The sequence below is a fragment of the Oreochromis aureus genome, linkage group 22 (genome assembly GCF_013358895.1).
Source record: "Oreochromis aureus strain Israel breed Guangdong linkage group 22, ZZ_aureus, whole genome shotgun sequence".
In the NCBI taxonomy this organism is placed as follows: domain Eukaryota; kingdom Metazoa; phylum Chordata; class Actinopteri; order Cichliformes; family Cichlidae; genus Oreochromis; species Oreochromis aureus.
In genome coordinates this window covers 29,649,053-29,671,814 of record NC_052962.1, presented here as the reverse complement: position 1 = coordinate 29,671,814, position 22,762 = coordinate 29,649,053, and the positions used below count along the sequence as shown (strand labels likewise).

The 22,762-nt window shown below is 37.3% G+C and overlaps 2 protein-coding genes across 2 annotated transcripts in view; both read left to right on the top strand.

Annotated features, from left to right (window-relative positions):
* Window positions 1-2,733: 2,733 nt before the first annotated feature.
* LOC120435538 (CD209 antigen-like protein A) lies at window positions 2,734-4,391 on the top strand. Its single transcript, XM_039605319.1, has 4 exons — window positions 2,734-2,740; window positions 2,788-2,939; window positions 3,039-3,148; window positions 3,540-4,391. The coding sequence occupies exons 1-4, from the start codon at window positions 2,734-2,736 to the stop codon at window positions 3,697-3,699; spliced, it is 429 nt and encodes a 142-aa protein (XP_039461253.1). The 3' UTR covers window positions 3,700-4,391.
* A 12,349-nt stretch (window positions 4,392-16,740) lies between these two features.
* Window positions 16,741-22,762, top strand: part of LOC120435695 (C-type lectin domain family 4 member E-like) — a 64,265-nt gene continuing 58,243 nt past the window's right edge. The window contains exons 1-2 of the mRNA XM_039605589.1: window positions 16,741-17,222; window positions 17,613-17,723. Of these exons, the coding sequence (XP_039461523.1) occupies window positions 17,192-17,222; window positions 17,613-17,723 (142 nt within the window). The 5' untranslated portion in view covers window positions 16,741-17,191. The remainder of the gene's footprint in view (window positions 17,223-17,612; window positions 17,724-22,762) is intronic.

Below are 22,762 nucleotides of genomic sequence, written 5' to 3'. Positions count from 1 at the left end.
TCTGCCAATAATCCAATGCACAAGAAAATGTTTAGCATCTTATATTACACTAATATCCAACAATCTAAGCCATTCTACATGAAAGGCATAAAAGTTCCTAACATAACATTTGTTCTTATTGTTAAATATACAGTAACTGGTCTTCTGTTCCACTTTGTTCTTTTTATTTTAAATTTTTATTTAAGGTAAATAAACACAACTATTGATGTGTTAATGATAATATTTCTCATACTTGTAGCTAAACAAATGTTTGAAATCAGTTTTCGTACAGCTCATTACTGTTAAGCAGGTTTTTTAACTGTTGTTTGAGAAGCGTCATTGGCGGTAATATTTTTTTCTGGTCAATTATCTGTTTGAATTTGTCTTGAAATAGATGAGCTGCGACCCTCCTCCCCATCCTTTAAAGTCATCAGGAAGTTGGGGTTTCTTTAACAGAGAGCTGTGAAAAGTGTTGTGCTTCACTTCTTTTTGAAAAGCCTGAGGTGAGGGTCGCAGAGGTGAATCTTGATGCTAAATTTTCAGTAAATATTGAAGGAATTGATTAAATAATTAGCACCAGTTTCTTTTTGTTTTTTACTGTGATTCAGACACAGTTGGACAAACTCTGAAGTCAGGAGCTTGAAGCTTCAGCATGATGAGCCGTCCACAGAAATACATAGAAGGTAAGAACATTAATGTGGTGGTAAATCAACAGGGAGGAGAAAAAGCTACACTTTTTATGAACAATGCTGTTTTCAAAGGACGTAACATCTACTTAAATTAAACAATACTTTTATAGTTAAAATATCTCAAGCAGGGCTTTGTCACATGAAAATATGAAAAACCTTATGAAGAAATTTATGAAGAAACAAATTTGTCAACCGTTTTGCTGTCTAATATACAGTGTGTCATGTTTCCCATTGGTCTAATCCAGCTGTGGTTCTCACCTGTTTTAAACTTATATACTAGACAAACAGTGAAATTATATTAAGCAGTGTAATATCTTTGCATCTGTCCTCAGATGCACTAGAGTTAGAACTATTTATTAAATGTTTATGTACTTGTGTGTCCACTTTCTGTCTCCTCTAAATCAGGTGAAGCTCTTCACTCTCAACATGCAAAATCAAAGAATGCGTTAAAGTTCAGAGTGGCCGTGCTGGTTGTCTGTGTTCTCCTGGTATCGGCTCTCGTGGTAACTTATCTCTGTGAGTTTGTAATTTTATTCATGTAGCTTTAATTAAATAAGTGTCTGATTTACCATAAATTTATTAACAATCAGAATGTTTACTATAAAATTGTGAAGGAAAAACTTTTGAGTTGTGACCTAAATCATAAATTGGATGGATAACACAACCACTTATGAATGTGTTTTACTCTGTGGGGGAACTATGCTGCTTTTTAGCTCATGATTTTTGCCATAATTAATATGTTATTATTTTTATTCGTACGCTAAGTTAAAAATCATAATTAAACTGTGACTCAGACATTCTTCTTCATGAATCTTAGGCAACACACCCGTAGCCGTCGATGAAAGAAGAATGTCTGGCTAGCTTCTTATTTTTAACACATTAACTTTATTAAATGTTAAGGCCAGCATGTATATAAAAAATTATATTCAATTAAAAATTAAATATTTAAGATTTTAAGATTAAAAAAGTTACTTTGCTCTCTGGTTATATGCACATATTCGTTACCTGCATGCTACCAAAGTCTGCTCAAATGTGAATAAATCAGCACTACAGGTGAACTGAAATAAGAGGTTCTGGTAACAACAACCGTCTCATTGGCTGTGGAATCTGCAAAATCAAATGTAGATAAAGAGATAAAGTGAAACCGAAAATATTACTGATTGATTTTTGTCTTTTCTTATTTTTATTGTTTTAATAAGTGTTGGAGCTTTTGAAAACCAGGGACATGCTCAGAAACCTTGAGATGAAGCAGGAAACTGTAAAAGCTGATGTCACAGGTAAGAACATGAGACTACATTGTAATTTTGTACTAAACTTTTGTTTGTGACCTCTGGAATTTAATCACATAACACACATTATTCTTTATATTATTAAATGTTGCTTAGCATTTTTTTTCCAACATTTTAATATTTAATTTATGTTCATTCTCATAACTGATCCTGATGAATAATTATTCTTTTTAAGCCTGTTTTTTAATTTGTTTTTTGTTTTTTTAGAGAGACCTCCTGAAATCAAACCATGTAGTACAGTGCAGCCCACATGCCCGGAGCCTGAAGTAAAAATTAGTACGTTATGAATTTTGAACACATTTGTATCTGCAGAAAACAACTGCATAAACAAATATACAGCTGCATGACACAAGGACCATCCTCCTGCCTGAAAAATCTATGAAAATCATATTTTTTATCTCTTTTTTATAACAGTAACACAACCGTGCAGCCCAATACAAACTACAAGCCCACAACCTCCTGAAATAAACATGAGTAAGTTTTATATTTTGTCTTTGACGTGTTTTTTATCCTCTGATTAAGGAAACAGGATCAAAGGAGCATCCTGCTGCTGTCAAATCAAAAATAGATGATCCTGCTGAAAATTTTGCAAACATTTAAAAAAACTTAATCCCTTCTCTATAACAGTAAAACAATCACACAGCACGATACCGACTACAACCCCACAACTTCCTGATATAACTATTTTTTCTTTGATATATTTTTTTATCCTCTGATTAAAGAAACATTGATGGACTAACACAAACAGTACGTTAGATTGTAACTGCAGGTCATTTATGAACAGTGATTTCTTCCACCTGACTGAAGTGTTTGATGTAATCTCTTCAAAGATGATTCATGTTATAAATGTGAAGATGGCTGGGAGCAACATGGAGGAAAGTGCTATTACTTCTCCATCAGCCAATCATCCTGGGATGTGAGCAGAACTGAATGTAGGACTAAAGGAGGAGACCTGGTTAAGATAGACAGCAGTGACGAGCAGGTATGAAACACTGCTGGAGGTTCATGTTCTCACCCTCATGTTTCATCATTCCAGGACTGAAAGTTTCACAAAAAAATTTGATCAAATGTTCCTGTTTAGAGATTCTTCCAGACAAAAATTGAATATGGGAGCTATTTCTGGATCGGACTGACAGACTCAGCAGAAGAGGGCAGATGGCTGTGGGTGGACGGCTCACCACTGAATGAAAGGTTTGATTCAGTACATATATATACATATATATATATAAATACATACATACATACATACATATATATATATACATATATATACATACATACATACATACATACATATATATATATATATATGCAGACATGCATCAAAACACACTAAGAACAATCAGGCAATCATCTATTAACGGGACTCAGTGACAGTGAGGACGTAAGCAGAAAGCGAAGAGAGAGAAGAAACAACAGGACCAGGACAAAACACAAACCGTGGAAAAAAGGAAACAGATTTTATGACATGCAGTCGTGGCAAAAAAAAAAAATTGAACAAATTCTGACTTTGTCCATTTTCAAAATCAAAGTTCAACTTTAACTTTTACAGTTAATGCCCTTTCTGTTCTTCATCCCATAGGTTGACATTTTGGTCCTTTACCGAGCCAAATGATTTGTCCAACAAAGATCCTGATGGAGAGGACTGCGTGACGATGGGGAAAATGTTCTGGTTTGATCAGTCCTGCAAAGGAACTTTTAGAAGTATTTGTGAGAAAACAGCTGTGGCTGTGTGTGTCTAAAATTCAGTTCAGCATAAAAAAAAACAAACAAACAGTGGAAGTAAAGGACACATTGAGACAATTTTTCTAAAGCTAATGCTGCAAACATTTAAAGCTTCCATTCAGAAATGTTTATAATGAAATAAATGTGAATGATTATTTTGTGCTTGATTTTCTTATTCATGTATTATGTGCTAAAAGTGTAATGCGACCAGTGAAATTGTTTTTTACAGAAATAATTTCCTGGATAATGTGTTATTGAACTGTCTGCTGCACAGTATTTTAAAGCTAAATATGTTTTGTGTATCTATCTATATTAAAGAAAAGTACTACATCTAAAGACAAATGAGCCTGGAGTCAAAACAAACACTGATGAGGCAGATGGGTGCTGCAGGTCGATATCTGAAAATTTTGCCTGTAAGAAAATTAAATTAAACTACATAAAGAGACTTTAATGTTACTCAGAATAAGTTTTATGTGAATCCAGTTACAATAAAACAAATGTTAAAGCATGCAGCAGAAAAAAAATCTCCTATTCGTCCTTCAGCATTTTCCCAAAACTTTGAAACATGAAGTTCTCACAATTATTTATTTTTGAAAAGACTGAAGATAGACAACAGCTCACCATGCCAAGACTTCTTTTTAGAATTTGTGGTCAAGTTTACATACACTCATCACTGGCATGAATATCATGTTGATTTGGGGGCTTTTAATTATTTCTTCAAACTGTTCTTTTCCCAACATGGAACGATTGTACAGCATCCATCTTTAATGACTTTAAAACAAAGAACTGGGTGGATTTTCTCTAATCTACATCAAAGTATGCATTCAGACTCAAATATACACACACGCCTCCACTAATATTCGGTTAAATGTTCCTTAGCAAGTTGCACCTCAACCAGATAATTTTGGTAGCCATCAACAAGCAACAAAAGAAACCTAGTGATGAAGAGCTGAAACATAAAACTCATCACATGGTCTCTACAATCACCTGATTTAAACAAAACTATGATAGTTTGGTACAAGTTGGACAGCACATTGCTGTCAATAACAGGCCACTGAGAGAAATGCTCAAAGCTCCAGGTCTGTTACAACAATAAATATTTAAAAAGGGGCTTTGATTTACTGATTACAATAAGATGATTAAAAATATTGAAAAATAGTCTGTTTTTTAAAAGGCTTTACAAACTGTAATAGACTGAAGGGACAAAAAAAGAGAGTGGTCTGGAGGGTTCAGTCCAAATATTTCACAAAAATAAAGACTGGAGCTGTCATGGTGTGCTGTGTGGCAGGCAGGATAGGACCCAATTGCAGGAGTCACAGACACAGAATGAAAACTAAAAACAGCAGCTTTAATGCTGAACAAACCTTTTACAAAATACACTTCACAAAAACAAACCAAATCTGAAAATGAAACTAGGAACAAAACTGGACTCAAGAACCAGAAACTAAGAAACACGGAGGAAAAACACACAGCACAATGAGGGTACAACACGACAAAGAGCAAGGAAAACACAGGGCTTAAATACACTGAGGGATAACAAGGGAATGAGACACATGAGGAGAGGACAGCTGGGAGTAATCAAACATGACAACACCAAGGGGAAGCAAAACTAGCAACACTGACATGAGACAAGGGACCATCAAAGTAAAACAGGAAGTATAACACAGAGACACAGACTTGACACCGAACAAAGAGAACACAGTGGCACAGTGACAGGAGTGACAAAAGACAGGAGTGACTGGGGAGGCAGAAGGAACATGGAGACAAGAGTGACTAGACATGGGACATGGGGAAGGCAAAGTAACAGAAACCTAAATCCAAGGAACCAAGAATATAACACACACAGAAAACAAGAGAACCAAAACCATGAATCAACAATAACAAAATAATATAATCACAAAGAATGAAACACAAATACTGGGTCACAGACCTAGTACTGAGACAGGAGCAAATAATGCTTTGATTTTATTGCCCGGGCATTTGAACAGATGTCTGCCAGTGGTGCGTGTCCTGCTGGGAGTGTCAACAGGGACACAAGGAAAAGTTGCAGGACACCAGCCCTCAAGAAATGGAGTTTGAGATCCGTGATATTAAAAAAATGTGCTTTCTCCTCTCTCTCGTGTTGGACTGAGGCCAGACTGAACACCACAGTGACCCACCATCTCATTTTGCCCTAAAAAATGGTATTAAACAGTTGAACATACAGTTTTTGACATAACATCACAGAAGACGTAGTGCCTCCTTGTGAATTAAAGTTGCAGAATAGTGCCGCAAGGTGGTGCTGTCCTCCTTTTTGTTGTGTTAGGCTGGAGCACATATGGGTGTACTACTAACAGAGATTAATAGACAAACAAACTATGCCACTACTCTTTTTTTGCAGGTAGGGGTTGGATTGAACATTCAGCAAACAGTCACAGAACATTCCCTGAATGTCACCTAGCACTCTCCTAGCAAACATACCCATAACACTGGCATTTTTTTTCCCCAAGAAAACATTTTTATCAAATTCTTGCAATGAAAACTACATCGAGATGAACAGAATCAACCTTTTTGGGATTTTAATCAAATGTTCAAGAATGTTTTAAAAATCTTTTTCAGATAATGTTCCTGTGAGATATAACATTTTGACTCCTTTGTGACATTTGAGTAGAACTGACAGTATCTGCCGAAAAGGGCAGATAGTTGTAGATTGATGGCTCACCACTGAACACAAGGTTCAAATACTGTGAAAATTTACCTAATAAATATTAAATAAGACACATTAAAAATATACAAGAACAGTATTTTTGTTAACTTCCCATGGCCCTACAACTGTCTAAACCAGGGGTAGGCAACCTTTCTGATGGCGAGTGCCATTTAAAATTTCCTCAGAAGTCAGTGTGCCATATGATTGCATTAGCAATAAATTTAATAACGCTCTATATGAACAGTTACACATTATATAGAACAACTTTATAGAAGTATATTTGTTCGCAGATGTTGGCAGCTATCAGCGAATAGTTATCAGCTATTTTGAAACAAAAACAAAAAAAAGTTCCATAACAAGAACTCCATTACAGCAAATACAGAAAACACAAATGCTATTTACGGTCTCCTCACAACAATGATAAGAAAAATAAACTGGGCCAATATGGCATGTTTGTTAATACAGAGATACACATGATCTCTGGTCTCCCACTCAGAGACACAGGTCTCAGAGTGTCCAGCATTCAGACGGCTACCTGAGGACTCTCATGTGACAGAAAATCTGCTCACACAGATATGTAGAGCCAAATACTGTCAATAAGGCCTCTGCAATGTTCTGAAGACAGTTAAACTTGTCAGGTAGTGATGTCCAGCAGGTGAAAATGCAAGCTCCATGAACACGCACAGCTGTGGATTCCAGCTACTTCAATGTTATATGTATGATTTCTATACATTTTATGTCAGATAAAAACCTTAGTTGTAAGCTTCAGATAATTATTTAATAACAGCCAGACATTTAAATGAGAATAATAAAGTATTTCTTTGTGCCCCCCTTTCCCTGTTAATGCCCTACCTGGCCCCCTGGCAAAACTTTCCTAGACCCGCCCCTGCACAGTTACCAGCTGTCAGCTACTTAGAAAAGGATCCTGGTGTTATTTGTCTCTCAGAAACAGTTCATAACTTCCCTTCAACTCATCCATGTCACCTAAAAGGTAAACCTGTTTCTCCATCACCTGTTCAGCTCTGATGATTCAGTAAGGACATCTCCTGGTTTCATCTGCATGTTTCCCTCTCACCAGATATACAAACCATCATGACCAGCAGCTTTACAGCTGTGGCTCCAGCAAACATCAGCTGATACTAGAAAGTAATATTAAATAAATTCTAACAACAGCTGATCAAGCTTAAACGTGCTGCTGTTGTTTAGCGCGACATCCGCTGGTTTCCTCTTTCTGGCGCAAATAAACAAACACGAGAGAAAAGCCGATCAGCTGATCATTGATCGTTTCATGATTGAAGTAGCAACAGGAGAGGGAGGGGGGAGAGAATGAGAGAAGAAGAGGCAGCTGTGCAGCGTAAGGGCAGAATAAATCCAGCTGTCTTTTTTTTCATTTTAGCTAAAGTCCGGGACAAACTGTGTTCCTTTTCAGCTTAATACGAAACGCGTAACATTTTCTCTGAATGAGGGACGATTCCGTCTTTTTACAGGCAACTCTACTAACTAACCTCATGAATAAAATACAGTTCACTATGGTATCACTAACATCACAGCACCCACCCAGCTGTATAGAAACTCCGTCATGCTAGCTAGTACGCAGTACGAGTTATTGTAACTGACTATAAAAAGTCAGCACAACGAAAATAAACTCCACCTAAACTTGGTTTATATCTGACCCAGATAGACTGCAGGTCATAACTTCTTACCTGAAGTTCAGTTCACCTGACACTCGGCCGCCTCGGGTCTCTCCTCCTCCTGCCTCCCTTTTCTCTCATCCACCTGCTGGCCTCCACCACTTGCTAATTTTACTGAATCTGAGGAAGTGCTGCCATAGCCACCACCACACAACTGAGTAATTTTTACACACCGACCAGCATCTGGACAAACCACCACCTTTCATTGTTTATATCGTTACAAAGGGGAAAAAAAGTCACCGGGCCACCAAGCAAATGCCTGATGGCCAGTCCAGCATTGGTCGTGCCACCAGTTAACCCTTTGCGTGCCAGCTGTGGCACGCGTGCCGAGGGTTGCCAACCCCTGGTCTAAACAATAACAACATCGGGATGTTAGACCCACCAGTTTCACTAAACTGGACCTCCACCACTTGGTCAGAATCCTAAAAGGTGAGGAATGGAAGACTGCCTTCAACACTCACCTAGGTCACTTCGAGTATCTTGTCATGCCATTTGGTTTGACCAATGCACCTGATGTTTTCAAAGCTCTGGTGAATGATGTTCTGAGGGACTTTAACCATTTCGTTTTTGTCGATCTGATGACATTCTCATCTTTTCCAAAACTCACTCCGACCATGTGAACCACATCCGTCTCGTCTTACAGCGCCTTCTGGAAAATTGCCTATTTGTCAAAGGTGAGAAGTGTGATTTCCACATGCAAACAGTTTCTTTCCTGGGCTTCATTGTGGAGCAGGGGCAGCTCCGGGCAGTCCCAGCCAAGATTAGGGCCATGGTGGAGTAGCCTGAGCCCCAGACTCAGAAAGATTTACAAAGGTTTCTTGGGTTTATTAGGGACTTCAGCAAGGTCGTTGGGCCCCTAACTCAACTCACCTTACCTAAAGTTGTTTTTCAGTGGTCACCCCTTCACGCAACACACTTTTGATCAACTCAAGCAGCTTTTCTCCTCCACCATCCTGGTCCAGCAAGACCTCAGCAAACCGTTTGTGGTGAAAGTGGACACCTCTGATTCTGGCGTGGAAGCTGTCCTCTCAGAATGCACCAAAGGTAAATTGCATCCATGTGCTTTTATCTCTCAACATCTCTCTTGGTCAGAGCAAAACTATGACGTGGGCGATCATGTCAAGTTGGCTCTAGAAGAGTGGAGGCATTGGTTGGAGGAAAATTAGCACCCCATGCTCATCTGGATGGATCATAAGAACCTGACTTGCCCACAAGCTGCCAAGCGCCCAAATGCCCATCAAGTGAGGTGGGCCCTATTTCACCAAATTCAACTTAACTATCACCTACAGACCCGGATCTTGGAACACAAAGCCAGACGCTCTTTCACACCAGTTCCACCCACATCATGAGGCTTCAGAAAAGGAGAAGCCCAATGTGGTGTGATAGAGACACGGCGGGTCCAGCGAGTGTTGTTTTAAGCCATCTTATTTACTGTGACTGTAGCTCACAAGCTGCCAGCCGCACATGCAACACACCACAATACCCAACAACCCCTGCTTCCCCGTGCTTTTAACACGGCGGACGTGATTGCGGATACCGTGCAGGTATGTCCGCACGGCACCGCCGATCATGCCTCACCACACACCCCCATCCCCCGACTGAGGCCAGGGAGCCATCCGTTTTGCGTAACTATTTTTAAATCCCCATAGAACCGGAACCACATAAGCTAGCGCAATAATTTTTTTTGCATATGAAACCGGAGGAGTTGTACTTACATCTTATGCCATCAGCTTGTCCTAGGTCACGGTTTCTTTCCACATATAGCTTTGCAAATATTGCATAAAAAGCGCTTGCAGGAACAAAAACATAATATTCCAGAAACACGCTTTGCCAATCCGATCAGCTGTTCATAGCACTTCCTACATTGAAATAGACGTCAGCACGAACTATCGCATGTCTGCCATTACCTGTCCGAAACCGGAAGTGACGTAATTTTCGCGGAAAATGTAGTTTTTTACGTATAGGCCTTATAAGCCTATGCTGGTGTTTTTAAAAGTCTTGTTTGACTTTATGCTTTTCTGAATAGTTTCTAGGATGTTTAGAACTCAAATTGCACAGCTGGAAATAGTTTATTTTGATGCACATGCTGTTTTCTTTGCAAATTTGCATTATAGGATTTATTTTTCATTTTTTCTGCAGTATATAAAAATTGGTGTATCTGAAAAATAAAACTATGAAGACACTCAAAATAAATTTCCTGTTGTTGTAAACTATTTTTTTTACTAATTTTTAAACTATTTAAAGTTTTGAGGGATAAACCGCTTAATTTCTCTAAGTAGAAATATATGTAAAAGAACCAAAAACGATTTTCAATTTTTTTGTAGTTTATTGCAATTTTTTCAATTTATGTAGTTACTATGGACTTAATGCATACATATTATTAAAATTTGGGCTATAACAGTTGTATTGATGTATAGCAACTTGAAATGCTCCCAAAAATGGCACTACAGCATGTAAAAATATAAAGTAAGCTCTGGTGGATTTGGTTCTATGGTAGGTCTTAAAGGGTTAAAACATGAAGATTCACAATGTTTTTCATGTGTCATAGGTGAAGCCATTCCGGACAAGCCCCTTGTTTCTGTTCACATTTCTGTTCACCGGAATAACTGAGGTCAGGATGTTGATGCCAAGACGTGAAAAGCTGTTCACAGAGCTACACAGAGGGTAAAAACATTTCATGTGCTGATAAAGAGTCAAATCAGAAAAACAAAACTGATTTTTATAGGTTAAAAGAAGTATGCAAAGATAAAACAATACTATCTGCACATAAATTAACACAAAACTATAGTACACATTCAGTCCTTTAACATATCAGTGTATTTGATATATTTGATATTTAGTTCAACAAAGAAGAAACAAACAAGCAAACGGGGGTGTAACACTTCAACGTGTGGTTTCTTCCGTGAACTTTGTTGTTGTTTCCTGTTTGGTTAATGCAGCTATGGTTTCCACAGCTATCTGACTTACCATAATTTAAAGGAGGAGGGGAATGTTTACAGTAAGACTAAAAATACTATACACAAGAACTATGGCTGACTGTTTGAAGTAAGTAAGTAAGTAAACTTTATTTATTAAGCGCTTTTCGCAGATAGACAATCACAAAGCGCTGTACATAAATATTAAAATAAACAATAAAATCGATAGACAATGTACACAATATAAAAGATCAAATGTAAATAATGTAAAAAATATAAAATATGAAAAGATCAACAAAAGGCTTGTTTAAACAGAAAAGTTTTTAACTGTTTTTTAAAACAATCCACAGAGTCAAGCAAACGTAACTGTAGTGGTAGACTGTTCCACAGCCTTGGTGCAACAGACTGAAAGGCTCTGTCCCCTTTTGTCTTCAGTCGTGTACGGGGAACAACTAAGAGACTTTGAGTCTGTGAGCGGAGATGACGAGCAGCAGTGTATTTTATAAGAAGCTTGGATAAATAGTCTGGGGCCTGGCCATTTAGTGCTCTATATGTTAAAACAAGAATTTTAAAGCAAATTCTAAACTCTATTGGGAGCCAATGTAAAGAATATAAGATGGGAGTGATGTGAACACGTTTGGTAGAACGAGTTAATAGTCTGGCTGCTGCGTTTTGTATTGCCTGAAGGCGAGAGAGAGATGATTTATCCAAGCTAGTAAACAGGGAATTACAATAATCTAGGCGTGATGACACAAATGCATGAATTAGTTTTTGCAGTTCAGCTGAGGAAACCATATGTCGCAGTTTAGATATGTTTCTTAAATGATAGAAACAGGAACGAGACAAAGATTTTACATGAGAGTCGAGGCCCAGAGAAGAGTCAAATATTACTCCAAGATTTCGAATATTTGACTTGACAGATGGACAGAAGGAGGCAAGAACCTGACTGATTTTAGAATGTAGCTCAGGAGGAGCTATGATCATGGTCTCGGTTTTGTTAGTATTTAGAACAAGGTAGTTGCTTGAAAGCCAATCAGAAACCTGGGTTAAGCACTGGACTAGGGTGGACAGCCTATCCAGCTGATGAGGCTTAAAGGACATATGGAGCTGAATGTCATCAGCATAAAAATGATAAGACAGGTCGCTAAAAGATTGAATGATACCAGCTAAAGGAAGCATATAAAAAGAAAATAGTAATGGACCTAAAACTTTAAAATAAGATGGAACACAGCCTTGCCTCAGTGAACTGTTGATGATGGATAGTAAAGTGGGACCAATGCTGGTGATAGACCCAGACAGGACAGAGTGAGGTAATATATCCACAGAGCATGAAGAGGATTTCATTTTACCTAAAACTATAATTAAGTCATTTAGTGTGATTGGAGAAAAGGAGGTAAATGATCCAAGACAGCAAGGGGTGTCTTCATAAGGGGAGGCACTTGAGGAAATTTTGGATTTCAAGTCCATCACCTTATTTACAAAGTAATTAAGAAAAGTATTACAATCTTCATCAGAAAGCAGCAGAGCATGCTGGGTTAGAGGAGAAACAATACTGTTGATGGTATCAAATAGAATTCTTGAATTATTTTTATGACGATTTATAAGATTATTGAAATAAGAGGATCTGGCCTCTTTGACTGACTCATTATATAGGTAAAGTAGTTCTTTAAAGTGCTCACGATGGACAGTCAGACCAGTGGACTTCCACAGACGCTCTGCTTTTCGATAGGAGCGTCGAAGACCACGAGTCTGATTATTTAACCACGGTGTGCGGGAATTAAGAGAGCAATAACTGCTTTTGAAAGGAGCAACCTGATTTAAAATGAACTGTGACAAATGAAAAAACTTTCAAAATGTGAAGACAATCTACAAGACTACTAAAAATTAGCTCTTTGGAGGACGTTTCTAAATAAAAACATAATATCAGTAGATAGGAATGCAAACTTTAGTCTAACCTTCATTTATTCTAATTATACTCAGCTTGAATCTAAAGAAAAAGAAGAAAAATAAAGACTATATTTATTTTCTATTGCCTACATTGTAGATGGTGTTTTTGCCTCTAAACAGGAAAATGTGTACAGTCTCAGCAAGTGGGGGAACCCTAAAATTAGTTGTAATGGCTCGGAGTGGGTAAAAGAATCACAAATAACAATTTCTATTGAGAGCTCCAGTAGGTTTCCTTGGTGTACAGGCTGTGATCAGCTGCTGCTTTGTGGATGTACACAACAGAATTCGCCAAATTGTAAGCAGATGTGTCATGAGTTGTCCTGGCTGATTTCCATCCTCTATACTGACACTACACTGTTTATGCTGTCTTATTTTCTAGGCTGTATAAAGTTGGTAGGAAGATGAAATTCAGTCAATAAATCTCAGCATCGACAGCTAAAATTCATGTTAGGTTACATCAAGCATAGTAGAGATTAACTCTGAAAATGAAACCATAGCCACTGTACAACTCGCACACTGTTTGTTACTTTAAATCCGTCATAGTACAGCAAACTAACCTGTGTATCCTGCACTAACCGGCAGAGGATTTTCATGAGACCTTCAAATAACAGTTAGTCTACCTCAGTCTGATTTGCAGCATGTTTCATAATCTGAAAAAACATAATGTCACATGTAGAGACCCAATATCTAATTTCAACACATGAGGACTTACAAGCTTTAAATCTGGACTTTATCAAACCCCGCTGAGCAATCCTTACCTTTAAATCAAACCTCTCTTCTTCTTCTCCTGTCCTGTCTTTCTTATCTTTCTTGATATCTGAGTGAAGTTGGCTCTTTTTTTTCTCATTGTGAAATACAGCAACTCGACCTTTAGTTAGCAACACACTGCGTGACAAACATTTTGTGTGTTGGGCTGATAGAAATATTCCATTTGAAATTACCTGCCACTTAAAAAAATAAATAAGATAAATAAATAAAAATTGTTTTTTGTTTTTTTTGTTGTTATTTCTTTGTTTGGGTTTTTTTTTCACAGCCAATGAAGCTGCCCTAATTATTCTGTCTCTGAGTCCTGTGTTTTGGGTCTTACCACACAGCTCACCCTGACAGCTAACACCTCAAACTATCAAGCTTACATCCAAAAACTGTTTAATTAAAAAAGTGTAATAAAATAACAAGAAAAAAAACAACAGCAGAAAATGAATGGATATTGCTTTGAGCTGTAGATGTGCAGTTTGAGAAATTATAATAAACAACATGATACTTTTTTACCTGCTTTGAGTCTCTTGAAATTAATTGTGTAGTATGTTGAAAATGATAAAAAATATAAATCTATAAAATGTTTTTAAGACACAAATGCACAATAATAACAACCCTATAAATAGATAAACCGCACAGATGAGCAAGTTATTTAAGCAAATCAAGATCTGAAATGATTCCTGCATTAAATCAGACCAACTACTGCTGGACCACCAAAACTTAAGTGACCTTGATGATACTGAAACTACACCAGCAGTCAAAAGTTTGGACAGGCCTTCTCATTTAATATTTTTTCCTTTATTTTTACTACTTTAGTATGTATCTACAATATAGAAAGACATCAAATATATGAAGCAAGATATACAGAATTATCAACTTTTCTCTTTGCTACAGAACTCTAAATATGGTTCATATTTCAGAATCCTGAATGTAGCCACCCTTTGCTTTGTTGACAGCGCTGCAAACCCTTGGCCTTCTCTCAGTGAGCCTCATGATGTAGTCACTTGAAATGGTTTTCACTTCACAGGTGTGCCTTGTCAGGGTTCATTTGTGTAATGTCTTAATGGAGTCGGGACCATCAGTTGTGTTGTGCAGAAGTCAGGTTGGTACACAGCTGACAGCCCTATTTGACAACTGTTAGAATTTAAATTATGGCAAGAATCAATCAGCTATGTAAAGAGAAACAACAGTCCATCATTACTTTATGAACTGAAGGTCAGTTAGTCCGGAAAATTGATAAAACTTTGAATGTGTCCCCAAGTGCAGTCACAAGAACCATCAAGAGCTACAATGAAACCATCTCACATGAGGGCCGGCCCAGGAAAGGAAGACCAAGAGTCATCTCTGCTGCTGAGGACAAATTCATCTGAGTCACCAATCCCAAGTTAACAACACCTCAGATTAGAGCCCAGATAAATGCGACACAGAGTTCCAGTAGCAGACACATCTCCACATCAACTGTTTAGAGCAGACTGTGTGAATCAGGCCTTTATGGTCAAACAGCTGCTAAGAAACTACGACTAAGAAAAAGCAACAAATAGAAGAGATTTGTGTGGGTCAAGAAACACAAAGAATGGACATTAGACCAGTGGAATCTGTCCTTTGTCTGAGTAAGAATTTGAGATCTTTGGTTCCACCCGCCGAGTCTTTGTGCAGCGCAGAAAAGATGAACGGATGGTCTTTACATGCATGGTGTGATGGTGTGGGGGTACATTGCTGGTGACACTGGGTACGCTGGGTACCACACCATCCTGCAGCAACATGCAATCCTACCTGGTTTGCGTTTAGTTGGACCATCATTTAGTTTTTCAACAGGACAACGACCCCAAACACACGTCCAGGCTGTGTAAGGGCTATTTGACCAAAAAGGAGGGTGATGGAGTACTGCACCCGATGGCCTGGCCTCCACAGTCACCTGACCTAAACCCAATTGAGATGATTTGGGATGAGATGGACCGCAGAGTGAAGGCAAAAGGGCCAACAGGTGCTCAGCATCTCTGGGAACTCCTTCAAGACTGTTTTCCAGTGACTCCACCAAGAGTGTGCAAAGCAGTAATCAAAGGGTGGCTATATTGAAGAATCTAAATATAAAACATTTTGAGTTACTTTGCACTTTGTTTACTACATAATTCCATGTGTTCATTCATAGTTTTGATGCTTTCAGTGAGAATCTACAATGTAAATAATCATACAAATAAAGAAACACCATTAAATGAGAAACTGTGTTCAAACGTTTGACTGCTAGTGTAAAAAGTTTCATAGTTTTAAAGTTTAAAGCACAGGGTGCAGATAATGTCTAATCTCCACTTTATAAAGTCTAACGGGAAATTCTTTCACTAGAAAACAGTGAACAAAATAATTTACAAATGTTTTTCTGAAACTCCTAAAGAGACGAGCTGGGAAACATTTAAAGTGAGTCTTAATGCTCATCTGTCTTTCATGAAGTTTTATGAAATAGCTGTAAATACCACAAAAAGATGATGAACCATCCACAGACCTACATATAAGGTATGATATATCAGTGTGGTGCTAAATCAAAGCAGGAATAAAACAACATCTGTGCATAAAACTTGACACATCAGTATGTATGATAACACTTAAACCAAGAAAGAAAAAAGTTAGAAGGAAAGAAGGAACCAACTGTTATCAATTATAGGTGATATTTTAATGTGTGGTCACTCACTACAAAATGTCTTGTTTCCTGTGGCTGTGCTTCTCGCATTCGGCGTTGTGAGACACTGCTGTGAGAAAACAGTGAGAGAAACTGTAATTGACAAAAACATTTGACATGCTTGTAGCTGCACAAAGCTGCACTGTGTTAGGAATATATTAGATATTTAGCAAATGCTAAGCAAGACAGAAACATGTTTTCAAAAACAGCCATAAAATGTACTCTTATTGTTAAACATACAGTAACTACTCTCCTGTTCTACTTTATATATTTTCAGCTGAAATGAAATTAATTAGCATGATGATTAATGATGAGATCACAGGTAACAAAAATGATGAGAACAAACAGTGATTGTAGAGAGTTAGTTAGGACTGACCAACAGCTTTGTTTTGTCTTTTTTTCTGTTTTTATAGAAACATTTCACATTTTCCATAAAAGATGGAAATTATTGATGTGTTAATAATAGAATTTGTCATGCATGTAGCTAAGCAAATGTTTGAAATGAGTTTTCAAACATTTGTGTTGAACAGGTTTGTTTTTTTTAACTGCTGTTTGAGAAGCTTCTCTGGCGGTAATATTTTTTCTGCTCTAGTATCTCTTTGATTTTGTCTTGAAATAGATGAGCTGCGCTGTAGATAGACCCTCCTCCCCATCCTTTAAAGTCATCAGGAAGTTTTTTTTAACAGAGCTGTGAAAGGTGTTGTGCTTCATTTTTCTTTGAAAAGCCTGAGGTGAGGGTCGCAGAGGTGAATCTTGATGCAGAATTTTCAGTAAATATTGAAGGAATTGATTAAAATAAAAAGACACAGTTGGACTAAATTTGAAGTCAGCTGAAGCCTCAGCATGATGAGCCGTCCACAGAAATACATAGAAGGTAAGAACAGTAATGTGGTGGTAAATCAACAGGGAGGAGAAAAACTTTTTATACATTTTTGGGAACAACGCTGTCATAGAACGTAACGTGTACTGAAATGAAACAGTACTCTTTTAATTGAATTATCTTAACCTTTTACTTAGAATTTTAAAATATAAATATATTAAAAAGGTCATTTGAAGAAGTCAGCCTTATTGTTATGTAATATGCACTTTGTCATGTTTCTCGTTGGTCTAATCCAGCTGTGATTCTTACCTGTTTTAATTTTTTCTTTCATTTTAAACAAGACAAACACATATCTTTACATCTGTCCTCAGATGCACTCGAGTTAGAACTATTTATTAAATGTTTATGTACTTGTTTGTTCACTTTCTGTCTCCTCTAAATCAGGTCAAGCTCTTGATGCTCAACATGCAAAATCAAACAATGCGTTAAAGCTCAGAGTGGCCGTGCTGGTTGTCTGTGTTCTCCTGGTATCGGCTCTCGTGGTAACTTATCTCTGTGAGTTTGTAATTTTATTCATGTAGCTTTACTTAAATAAGTGTCTGATTTACCATAAATTTATTAAATATCAGAATATTTACTGTAAAATTGTGAAGGAAAAACTTTTGAGTTGTGACCTAAATCATAAATTGGATGGATAGCACAACCACTTATGAATGTGTTTTACTCTGTGGGGGAACTATGCTGCTTTTTAGCTCATGATTTTTGCCATAATTAATATGTTATTATTTTTATTTGTACGCCAAATTAAAAAATCATAATCAAACTGTGACTCAGACATTCTTCTTCATGAATCTTGGGCAACACACCCGTAGCCGTCGATGAAAGAAGAATGCCTGGCTAGCTTCTTATTTTTTAACACATTAACTTTATCAAATGTTAAGGCTAGCATATATATATCTGTGAGTTTGTAATTTTATTCATGTAGCTTTAATTAAATAAGTGTCTGATCTACCGTAAATTAATTAGCAATCAAAATGTTTATTATAAAATTGTGAAGAAAAACTTTTGACTTATGACTTTTTAATTCATCTGCATCATATGAAATCCTTTCATTTTAAAATTTAGGCTTCAGGACAAATTTGTCCAGCATTTTAATTAAAAGAGAAATAATTAGTAACAGAATATCAGCTGTTAACAAAGGCCAGTGAGCTACACTATCACCTGCTTTGCTATGACAATCAGCATCAAATCCTTGGTTCTAGCACTCTACTGTTGCTCTAAGTCAAAATTTGATTTATTAAGGTTAATAAAAGCTGTGACCAAATTCATTAACTGGATGGATAGCACAACCACTCATGAATGTGTTTTTAGCACATGATTTTTGCCGTAATTAATATTATTTTATTGTCATTTATTATGTTATTTTATTTGTAAGCTAAGTTAAAATCATAATTAAACAGTGACTCAAACATTCTTATTCATGAATCTCACATACACACCATGCCGTCAGTGGAAGAAGAATGCCTGGCTAGCGTCTTATTTTTAACATTAACTTTATTAAATTTTAATATTAGCATATATACAAATTATATTCAATTAAACAATCAAATATTTAAAAGCTTCATTTACCTATACAGTCTTATTATAAAAACTTTAGAAGTGGTTGCACTACGCATTCAGGTCAATAGCCAATGATTTTAGGATTAATAAAGTTACTTTGTTCTCTGGTTATATGCACATATTCTTTACCTGCATGCTACCAAAGCCTGCTCATATGTGAAAAAAATCAAGACTACAGGTGTACTGAAACAAGAGGTTCTGGTAACAAAAATCTTCTCATTGGCTTTAGACTCTGGAAAATCATATTCAGATACAGATGAACAGGTGATGGAGAAACAGGTTTACCTTTTAGGTGAATGAGTTGAAGGGAAGTTATGAACTGTTTCTGAGAGACAAATAACACCAGGATCCTTTTCTAAGTGGCTGACAGCTGGTAACTGTGCAGGGGCGGATCTAGGAAAGCTTTGCCAGGGGGGCAGGTAGGGCATTAACAGGGAAAGGGGGGCTCAAAGAAATACTTTTCTTTCTTATTCTCATTTAAAATGTCTCGTTTTTAATAAATAATTTCCTGAATCTTACAACCAAAGTTTTCATCTGATGTAAAATGTATAGAAATCATACATATACCAACAAGACAGTGTACATCACTGTCACAACAGCGTTTGTTTTCATTCAAAGGCCGATTTTTTGTCCCAGTCCAGCCCTCATGCCGACCCAGTACTGGTAATTTTTCTTATGCAGATGAGGCATTATTTCTGTACCATTATTTAATTCCAGAGGTTTTTAAGTTATTTTTTTTTTGCACTTGTTGACTTGTAAAAGCCTATATGACATATTTTATTTCATAATTCATTAACCGCACAGAGAAGGCATCATTTAAATATGTTAAATTTGTTTCTTTAAGCAAGTTCTTCATGACTGAGCTAAGTGTCCTCTTTTTTGGAAATCAAAATATGGTCACCCTAATTCACACTCATTCAGAAAATAACAAAAAAACAAACATCTGGAAGTAAAAAAGTGCTGATGACTTGAATATGTCAAACTATACTGTTCCAGATTAACAGATTAGCAGCAAAGATTATCACCTTTAGAAGCAATAACTTCTCATTATTATTAGTCGTATTAGTATATTAGCAGTAGTAGAAGCAGCAGTATGACGATCAATCTCACTCTGCTCACTAATCTCTCACCACAGTACCACAAGCTGAAGTGTGGAGTTTGACTGGGCCATTGCAACATGTTGATTATTTTCCTTTTCCTTGTTTTGCAGATTTGCTGCTGTGCCTGGGATCATTGTTCTCTCTGCGTTACATTTGACTCTTGAATACTTTAGTATACAGAGAAGTTCATGGTTTAAGGTGCCCAGGTCTTATGGCTGGAAAACAACTTCAAATCACTAACCATCCACTACTGGAATGACAGCTGGTATGAGGTCTTTGTGCTGATATGCTGTGTTGGTTTTTCACAAAGCTGGGCACTGTGTATTATGGTCAAATATCTGCCTAATCCAGAGAAATGCATGAGTTCTCCACCACTGACAGCCACTTATAAGGCTGCACCACACAGCTGTCAACCATACAAGGGGAGGAGAAGTGTTGCACACTTAAATAAAACCTTTGTGGCTTAATGTGTCAGCCTTTGGTGTACAATCTGCAAATATACAGACACAGTCCATCGTCACAGTGGACTGAAATATTTCAAACTCAACAAATACATCTTACAGTAGAATAAATGAAATCAAGATTAAAAGATGATTACAAACATAATGAGGATTACCATACATAATACTGTATTACACGTTTTGTAACCAGTCTCTTAACTCTTGCTAGGCCCACTACATTACAATGAGTGGCCCACTGTGTTTAGCCCTTGTAGACTGCTCATTTCAGGGCATACTCCCTCTTGTGGTAGAACGGAGGAATAACCATTCTTCCAGTACTACATTTCACTGGAGACTGGGGCACACATTATTTTGTGACAATTAAAGAAAATAATATTTTAACAATCTGAACACTGTAATGAAATAAAGGAGATGGCTTATTTACATACATGAAACACTCCTTGCCCTTATAGATGGACCTGACCATTTCACACCAAACTTGCCATTGCACACTCCGGGCTCATCTTTACAAACGACTTTATTTTGGATGCATGCATCATGCAACAGTGCAGTTTCCTACACAGTTACCGTTACCAATCCACATTTATAATAACACTAAAAACTGACAAAATGAGAACAGCAGACATTTCAATAAAGACCATTTTAAGGAATTGAACATGATTTATTGAAGTACTGAGTTTGAGCAATAAACTATTCAGATGGAGCTGCATAGCAGAGTAGAGCCTAACAGTGGCAGGAAGTAGGCAAGGACCCTTTGGAGTCTAGATGCTGGTGGTGGCAGAGATGAAGCAGGTTAATACTTGGATGAGGAACTCATTTTGGCCAGGATAACTTGGAGATGAGATGAAGGCGGGCTTACGGTGGGTAATAAAATGAGTGGATCAGAGTGAAGATGACAGAATTAAGTTACAACATGGGAAAGTGGAAGTGATGTAAAGAATAGACCAACAGCACAAAAGCACCCAGGAAGGCAGGCAGATGAGTGAATACAGAGCTTCCTTACTGAATGTATGTGTAAGCATCATTACTAATGCAAACTGAGCTAAGTAAAAATGAAGAGTAGATGGCAGCAATGCACATCTGCAACAACCTGTTGTAGAATAACCAGCCTGTCCAGCACAGAGGATAAACCGCAGAGCAGGTTAATGTGGGAAACGTGTGTTGGCATGAATCTCCTCGACGTTTAAGTAATCAGATTACTTTTAAAGGTGAAATCAGATTACACAAGTAATCAGATTACCCCTTATGGTGTTCTCAAATTATATTTTATCATCACTGGAGGAACTTTGATCTATTCTTCTCTGCAGAGTTCTTTTAATTCAGCCACATTAGCAAAGTGCCAAAGCAACTTACATGTTTACATGTTTATTTTTGAGACATTCAGATGTTGACTTACGCTTTGGATAACTGTCCTGCTACATCACTGTGCTGTATTGTTTTATTTTTTCTTGTATTTTGCTTTCTGTTAATGTTGGTGAATAAAGGCCTGTTTGGTCTGCACCTCATCTCCGCCTCGAGCCTCCTATTTTAATCCAGCAGATGGTCTTGATTCAGTTATTAAAGCTCCATCTAGAGGACAGAGGCAGCAGCTACAGTTTCTACATTAATGGGGTTGTTTTTCAGGAGCTGGGCCCGGGCCCTTAGTTCTAGTGAAAGGAACTCTCAACGCTTCAGCTCTTTGTGGGAAGAGTTTGTGGCTGGCCCCTTCCTGTTCCAACATGACTGCGCACCAGTGCACAAAGCAAGGTCCATATAGACATTTATAAGTGAGTTTGGTGTGGAAGAACTTGACTGTCTGCACAGAGTCTTGACCTGAACTCAATAAAACACCTTTCGGATGAAAATGGGATGTCACTCAAGTTCATTGTTGTCATCAGCAGACAACAATGTAATGGTAAAAAGAAAACTTTGGAGAGCAGTTGTGACTACATGACTACAGGATGCAGTGTGAGTGAGATTGACAGCTGGTAGTGAAAGAGGAGAGACAAGACTTCAGAATACTCTGTCTCTCTTGAGCTTTCGCTGAGACCACAAGACCAGTAAAGGAAGAAGATGACCTGAAGAAGATAGTGGGTTATCAACCATGCATGCATGTATAGTTGATTAAAATGTAAAATCCACAAGTTAAAAGAGAATCCTCTCTGGAAAATGATTACATGGTTTTCGTCTTTCTTCTTTTCCTTTTTGTTCCTTATCCACTGTGAGGTCATATTTTGAATTTAGCGGCTCTCGATGCCTAATTCCTGATGATGTCAGTTTTTTGTGTTAGGAAGGGGAAGAGAGATGAAGGTTGTGAGTCCTGCAATCAAACTCTGGAGAAGATTGCAGCGCCTGCAGGGCTGTGGTCCTTGTGGTATTTTTATTCATTTACAAAAGAACAGTAGTTTCCATGAAATGTATAAAAATGGATTTT